Raw genomic sequence first — 8,826 nt, forward strand, 5'->3', positions numbered from 1 at the left:
TAGTTATTATGTTAACATAAGAAAGAAAATTCACAAAATGTATAAGAACGAACAACTTGATCTGCACAGTACAAATTGTTTTGAAAAAAATCTGATCCATCTTAAATTATACGAGGAGGCCTGTTTTAGGTAGTTACAAGACAAAGACAATACAACAGTTTGTTTTCTCATGCAGTGGCGATCATTGGACGGATTACATGCATAGACAATACAAAATACAAATAAACTTATATCAAAACTGAATTTATCGGAAATGACTGAACAAAAAGTATTTAAATATGTAAGCGAGATATTGATATCCATATTGGTATTTTTACTTATTGAACCTTTTTATGTTGCTCTTTCAAATGAATCTCACGAATATCATATTAATCTGGTTTATGATGCATTATTATATTTAAAAAAAACAAAAACTATAGATTCCTTCAGGAGCTACTAAATGTTGTGTTATTGTACAGATGGCTTTTTAATGTATTTTTTGGGACATCTTTTTAAGGGTATATCCACGGTAAAACTATAGTTTCATTTACTAATTTATCCTTTGAAAGGAAATAGTTTCCTGTAGAGCTTTTTGCATAATTTAAATTATAAATGTCATCATTTATATCTTGTACCTTTTGTTTTGCTATCACACAAGATAGAGACCATAAAATGACGGTTCCTCCTAGTACAGACATAATTTCGGTTTTTAATATCCATCGCCTATTGTAATCCATAACACGTTACTTTTCACTACACTGTGACATGTAGTATTTTATAAATGTGACAGATCGCGTTAGGTTTGAGCCGAGTAACATTACTAGAGGACTCACTTTCTGCTTAATTGCTCTTATTAAGAGTTCACCAAACCAAATTATCAAAGTGAGCTGGTGAGTGCCCATACTCACACTTTAAATGCTTTCCCATTGAGACAAGATTTAACCCCTTAATGACAAAGCCCGTACATGTACGGGCTCAAAATGCATTGTTTTCAATGGGTTTAGGGACCGCCCATTGTCCTTAAGGGGTTAACACTAGGCATGTGCCTAAGATGATTTCGCTCACTGCACCTACAAATCTTACCTATTCAGGTATTTAGGGAATTGTATAATTGCAACTAGAGCAGACATTAAACTAGTAATGCAAGACACATGTTTAGTAAATATTCCCTGTATGTTTTTCAGCTTATTGCATGGTTTTCTTGACAGAAATTGTTTAGGATTTATATTTCTTGCACGCCACAAATAACAAAGGTCCTGCAGCCAAATATGCCTCCTAAAAAATAGTTGCTAAATATTTTGAGGAACCACAAGATCCAAGCTAAACTCCTATAGTGTGTATGACTTTTCTGCCCAAGTCATACCCATAGACCCATAACGAAAAAAGATTCTAGGGCAAAGATAAAAAATGGTCTCATCACCATAGCACCTAATACAATGTTCCTGCTGAGTAGGCCATTCCATTGGTTGCTATACTGATAAGTGCACTTTTCAAACTCCTTGATCTAGTTACATAGAAACAATTAGGGCATTGTCCCTTTTATAATGTGATGTAATGGGTTGTTGAAAATTAGTTTTAAAGTTATGTATAAGTTAAGCTATACACACAGTTATCTACTATTTTGAACAATCAATCCACATTATTCTTACTGTGTTCCAATTAAAAGCAAACAAGGGTACTACAAACTTTTTGTGCAGCAAGAAATTTACAAGAATGTGCCAAATGTTTACATTTTTATTGAAAAATAGCCCTCTATTAAAAAATATATTTTCTTGAAGTCTATCTGTTAAAATGTAATGAATTTGACTGTATAATTGTCCTCCAGATTTCTGAACTTTTGCATCAGAAATAATGATTAATTTTTGTGCATATATCACCAGTTATAGTAATACCTGATATCCTCTTGCTGAAGTTCATGTTATCTTGGTGTAACTGTAGCCCTGAATTGTGGGATACTCCTTAGCTTAATGAACAACTTTTAAAAGTTTATGTAATTATAAAGCAGGAAAACTCAGCTTCGCATTTCACAATGTTCCTTTATGAGCATCCACAACGATCTACCACCATTGCTGGAATTTTTCCATAAATGATTTGTTCATTTTCATTGAAATATAGCATATTTATCGGGGACATTTTTGTTGGTGTGCAGCAGGGGCCAGCAGAGCCCCTTGGGTTAGCTTGTTGAACAAGATGAGTATGGGGATATTTCTGCAGAAAGACAATTCCACATTCACCAGAGCAATAGTTGGCTTTATATCGTTTTGGTGCAATGATCCAGTCCCAGCCAAAGGCCTCAAAATCGACCGTCAGTGGATAGCGGCAGCACCGAGATTCGGTGGAATGCTCATCACAGTCAAGGCCGAAATCTCTACGGGATCTTTTCGGGGTATCCATAACTTTAACCTCAATAAATGGATTCTGATGACAAAAAGCAAAGATAAATGATTATTACAGAATATGTTTGAAGACATTTATTAAACATTTTATTAGATTTTATTGATTTTCAATCAAGTACATTAATCAGTCATTTTGTATCTGTCACCTTGGTGGGCAATAATTTTGGCAGTGGAGTCATGCCATTTGGTGAGTTGTTTGAGGCCATGTATTTTTTTTAATTCTTAACTTATTTTACTTTACTTTGCCAGTGAAGTAACAAAAAATGGTGGGAGCTCTCCTGCAAACTTGTGGCGACCAGCTGTAAATGAGTTTACTGTTGAGAAATTTGTGGGATGTGCAGCTACTCCGAGTAGTAGTAGCATAGTGAAGTTTATGGGTTCTCCTTAAACTGACCTGTAACCTAGACACCTGTTTACGGATTAGCCTTAGTTATGCTTTCTAATACACTTTATGTTTGTTTCGAAAAATGTGTATAACCTTTTTTGTGTAAGAATATACTTTTGCTTGTCATCACCTCCCTGACTTGAAACATATACCAATCCTTTAGATCCCAATGCCAAAATATTGGTGTTTATGAAGATAGTTGCTCAGTGCTCTCCGTTATATAACATATTCCCATATACATGAACAGTAAAGTTTGTTATTACACTACAAACTTTTTATTGTAAATTGTATTCTTTTTTGTAATTCTGACCTCTGGCTGTCTTTTCATTGCTTAAGATTTTTCTGTTTACTTAAATCAGGATAAGTGTAGTTAGAGTATTTTCAAAAGTTGAACTTGATGGAGTTCTCAACCATACTATAAATATATATATAACTATTGCACATCCCAAGGACTTATAATATGGATTTCATCTTGGTTCAAAAGCACCACCATATTAATGTGGAAGCATTTTCATTGTCTGGTTGAAATAATGTAAGTGAAGTTTAATGTTGCTGACAAGTGATATTTCAATAACATATAAATAAAATATCAATAATTTTGTTGTACTTTTTAACTAGATTTGACAGCATGCATCACCTACCAGTCCGTCATCATTTGAACCACGGTAGGCTACAGGAAGCTCCTTTCCATTTTCATCAGATGCTTTGATTTCAATGCCTATGCTAGGTTCGGGTTGTTTTAGCCAGTTTTGCAGTGCTGCTTTAACATCTAAGCTTTTCCAGGTCCCAGGGCCCGGATTCATCTCCAGCTTCAGAGAGCGGATTCCAGTAGGCCTTGTGTTCTCATTCGGTACCTTAGGGAGTCGGAAGGTCTGTACAAATACTGTTGTACGTTTCTGAACCGGCTTTAAGTATATCCATAGTTGGGCCTTTGCAATTTTATTGTATTGCATTATGGAGCTGAACTTAAAATGGCAACATTTTGGTTTATCTGTAGTTGAGGAATCAGCTGTAGTAAAAAAGAGAGAGATAGATGTTTATACGACTTATACATGGTAAATTACATCATATTGTGTTGTAAAAGCAAACCAGTACCACTAATGAAACAAAGTATAATATTACATAAAATTGACAGATTCCTGGCTGATATTGGATGACAAACATTGAATAGAAACTTACAATGGCAGATAAGTACAGAATGGCCAATCTGGCCTTCACGTGTTTCTATCTGTTATAAAAACCTAAAATCATATTAGGTTCCTGCTCTGCATCCAAAATAGGGTTCTACTTATTTAATTAATTAATTTACTATAGCAACCCTTACCTATTCTGTTTGAAGGCCATTCTAGCTATCACTCTCCAGCCCTCTAGTTTTAGACCATGACCCTTTCGGCATTTTATCTCCTCTTTTTCCTCTTTACAAAAAGCATATGCTGGAGACCTTTTTTGTTCCCGATAAGTTTTTATTTCTGTAACCCAGGTGCCATGTGAGTATCCTCATTGTGCCAATAGCTATGTGGGCATAGTGTCTCCGGTACTCTGACAACTCATGTAAAAACTGCATCCTAATTCCTCCAGTCAAACAGTTGAGGAACCATAATTTCCTTAAAAATCAGTAACACAAACCCTAGGTTTATCATTGTTTGAATATGTGTGTACAATTTACAAACTAATAGAAGCAAAGTTTCCTGTAGATATGTGTATGAGAAATAGGAATGCATTTAAATGTATTATTAATACATGTGCAATGGAAAGCTTACCAAAGATTTTAGATTGTAAACTGATGTTTCCTATATAGCTATATATATATATATATATATATATATATATATATATATATATATATATACACACAAACTTAATTTCATATTTTAACTTATATAATGCCAAAGGGCAGTGATGCAGCATTTGTTGATATCTCAGCCAATTATATACTTATATTTATTAACCTGGCTGATCACCTAAAACTACTGCAGTTTTTTATTTTATTGGAATGGTCTAGCTTTATTATAAGCAAAATAAATATTCAGATTAATTTAATGCACATTATAGATACAATTTAATGCTGGTGTAAGTGGTGATATAGTTGACAAAGAGCTACAAAAAAAGTAATTCTGATGGTTGACTTTGAATAAAGTCTGCTTTTTTTATTGACTCCTTTGCATGTGTAATTCTAAATCTCATTCATTTTTAACCATCATTCAAATATACAGTAATTAACAATTACATTATGTTTTGTTTTCCCAACTTAAAACTATTTATGTTGTTCAGAATACTGCAGTAACCCAATGTTAATCACTAACTAAATTATTTACTGTTCTAATTCATTTCTGCATAACCAGAAAAAGTAAGACAACTTGTTAAAGTCCTTCACAAAGTATATTCTTACAATTTGTTCCTGTTCATCTTAGAACCAAATGCCAGAGGAATGAATGTTTGAAGAAAGGAGATGATGGGATCATGTATAGATCACATTAAGCTGATCATAACATATCAATCAGTTCATGAAATATAGTATAATAGAGGTCATACTTAACAGATCATGGTAATTCTATTGGGCTGTGTACCTACATTCAGATTATTTCTGCTTATACCATACATTATTATTATTATTTATTGTTTTATATAGCGCCATCAAATTCCGTAGCGCCGTACAATGGGTCTATAAATCATGTATGCCTTGGCTCATGGTTTAACACCATGGCCATTGCTCCCATATTTCTTGAGTGTTTTCTAAAGTAGCCTCTGTATGATTGCAGGTGAATCAGATCAATGATCTTAGGTGAACACATGTACTGGTCTACTATGGTCTATTAATGTGAAGCAGTCATGTAATGTATTTTTTTAAGCAGGACTATGTAGAGTAACTCTTTGTTTCATATAATTACATAATCATGCAATGTGTACATTGAAATCATCCTTAAATATATATTTACCATTCTTATTTATGCACATACAGACTCAACTAAGCCAAGAATACTATTACACACCTGTTAGTTGTCTTATTCTTTCTTGCTTAGAATGTAATTATTTTTTTATTTATGTCCTTCTACCAGAAACTCAAGTCAGTCATGAGCATGACAAGGGTGTCCCCAGGGGTGTTGCTTTGTTGAGGTAGATAGACTACTGGGATTTATAAAAGGAAAGACTGGAATCAGGGGGAATTGATTACCAGGAATAAAATAGGCGCTAAAATCTACTGTGATTCTACAATGCATTGCAAAGCACAAAGAGACAGAAACTTCCTTATAATAGGTTGGATTTAAAGAACTTGAGATGCTGAAAAGTAGTTGCCAACATTACTCTCTTTTTAGGCTAACCCTACCAATACATCATCTACACTGTGGAATGTTGTTCATAGCAGATGTTTTTCAAGGTTATATGCCATGAAAATTAAAACCAGTGTTTTGGAGGCTTTTAACATAACACCCCTTGCCACTGACTAATTCAGTTTATATATGCCACAGTGTCCATGTTGACATTGCAGTTATGGGCATATAGTATTATTTATTTAACCCTCTTTGCAAGACAGGTGTTGCTCAGTGCTGAAATATACTATGTCAGAGAGTCACAATTATATGGTCTGCGAGAAGTGAATCCAAAATGCCATTATCAACACCCTAACCACCATTCTCTATACTTCCAGCTGATGCTTTGAAGCAAAGTTTGCAAAAACCCCAAATATAAATATTAAGTAAGGTTTCTTTTGTGTTTTTGCATCATATCATATTTGTGCATCTTCTGTCTTTAGAGGCTTAGCAGGAACCGTGCATCTCTATGAAAATGACTTGAATGAAATCAAGAAACAGTAACATACAATTTAAATTATTTACAAATACAACAGGTAACAATTTACTGTTCATGTCTATAATAAAAAGGTACAAAAGGGTTTTTTTTCAGAGAGCAATGTTTCTTGTTTTACTTTTATTATAGGCACGGACAGTAAATTGTTACCTGCTCTATTTGAAAATACATTCATATTGTACCCTACTGCTTCTTGATTGCAATCAAGTCATTCTCTGCATAATCACAATGACAGTGCCTTGTGGCAGAAATATGTTAAAACTATTTAACTTACTCAAATGGCATTGAAAGTGTTAAACTGTGTATTTGGCATGGATCTGCAACATATTGCAATGCAATATAGGCCTGGCTTTTCAGTCATTAAACAGACCAACTGCTGTGCTCTCTAAAAATAGTATCCAACATAAATATGTGATCACCACCAATCTAGTTTAAAATCATTTTCACAAGCAAGCTAAATATAATTTCCATGTATGCAATTTAAGCCATGATACTCAGAACATGCATTCCACTCAAATCCACTGAAACTTCAAACATCCTACAATGTAAGGAAAAATGTTATGCATTCCCCTCCCAAAAGCACAGTGGCCAACAGCTTGTCTATTTCAAAAGAAGAGGAGAAAAGTTCATTTTGCTGCTTTTGTGCTTGAAGTTAACTGGGGGTTTCTGTGTAAGAGGACCCCACAATCTTTACTCACGTTCTGTGGGCATTGTGATGATGGTTTCAGTGGTGGCATGGTAATCATCTTCTTCCAAAGATCCTTCACTGCTGTCATCGCCTTGGACATCATAGTGATCAATCAGTTCTTCTAATGGTGGAGCTTTGGGCAAAAGATGTTTGATAGCATCCTTGCTGATATTGGGTGCTTGTTCCAGACGAAGTTTGCTAAGGATCTGGATCTTTATAGCTTCTAATCTTGAAGACTTGCTGTTCTGTCTCCAGGTACATGCACTGCACAAGGTCTCTTTATCAGTTGCTTGATTGCTGACAATCAGATCCACCAGGCTGAAAGCTATCAGGATGCACAGGCAGATATAAGCACACTTACTGAATTGTATCATGTTCTTATTTAGGTCAGACTTTAGTTTTTTATTACTATTGCTAATTGGCTTTTGGGGTTAATAAGCCAATATATATTTATACTAGAAATTTGAACTTAAAAAGAGAGGGACTAGCAATGACAAAGCATGTATTTTCCATGTGTACTTTTATACTGCAACTTAAGTTATGCTTGTGTCATAAGAGCCTGTGATTGGCTGCCACACAGACAATGAATGTCACTGGCAGCAACCACAGCAATTTATTACAGCACTCAGTGGGTCCCACATTCTACGCTCAATAAATGCTGGCTGATCAAATATAAGTAGAAAATCATGGGTTAACTGAATGTTGAATTCACATTGTAGGTAAATATTAACAATATACAGATTCTTCCAGCTTCTGGTATGCTAAAGAAATGTTCAAAATACAGTACATGTCATAACTATTTGCATATATGTCAATTACTTGGACATTGCCTTTTAACCCCTTACGGACAATAGGCGGTTCCTAAACCCATTGAAAACAATGCATTTTGAGCCCGAACATGTACAGGCTTTGTCATTAAGGGGTTAATACTTCCAACAACTGGAAAGAAAGTGCATGTGTTCATCATAGTAATTATTCTTTTGCACCTATTATTTTAAGTGGATTATCATAGAAATCGCACTGGCAGGATAATAAAATTAGCTCACCATATTTCCCTGGGTAATTGCAGCACATGAGTGTGTAACATTTAATTGCAGCACATGAGTGTGTAACATTTAAGTGAACATTGTAGAAAGTGTTTAGATATCAATGTTAGATGTTAAAATATAGTTACAGTTTAATGAACTTTAAATGACACCAAAACATATTTACAGCTGTTTTGTTGAGCTTGGATAGGGGAAGGCTGAGCTCAGTAATATGCCAACCTGAAAAATTCAAGTTGTACTACCCTTTCCTAACCAATGCACATTATATAAATTTACATAAAGTGTAAAAAGTCCACAAAAAAAGTAGAACAAAAGGGATCCTGTCCAGGAGCTGCAATGGAGTAAAAAAAAAAAAGAAATCTCGGGGACAATTGCATTTTATTGGATTAAATAGATGAGAAACAGGAGAGGTCAACTGATATTTAATGTATAGCATACACCTTTGGTGTTCTTATCAAATAGGACACAAAGTACAAATGCAAATGCTTTACCCATATAAGTATTTATAAAGTGTAAAAATAACTTTAG

General features: G+C 34.3%; 1 protein-coding gene across 1 annotated transcript; it reads right to left on the minus strand.

Moving 5' to 3' along the window:
• Positions 1-2,016: 2,016 nt before the first annotated feature.
• On the minus strand, positions 2,017-7,626 carry LOC149290629 (growth/differentiation factor 8-like). Its single transcript, XM_089488363.1, has 3 exons — positions 7,263-7,626; positions 3,402-3,769; positions 2,017-2,397 (listed from the first exon to the last, which is right to left on the minus strand). The coding sequence occupies exons 1-3, from the start codon at positions 7,624-7,626 to the stop codon at positions 2,017-2,019; spliced, it is 1,113 nt and encodes a 370-aa protein (XP_089344489.1).
• Positions 7,627-8,826: the final 1,200 nt, after the last annotated feature.

Source organism: Sceloporus occidentalis, unplaced genomic scaffold (assembly GCF_023333645.1).
Source record: "Sceloporus occidentalis isolate IW3139 unplaced genomic scaffold, rSceOcc1.0.p SCAF_38, whole genome shotgun sequence".
Taxonomy (NCBI): domain Eukaryota; kingdom Metazoa; phylum Chordata; class Lepidosauria; order Squamata; family Phrynosomatidae; genus Sceloporus; species Sceloporus occidentalis.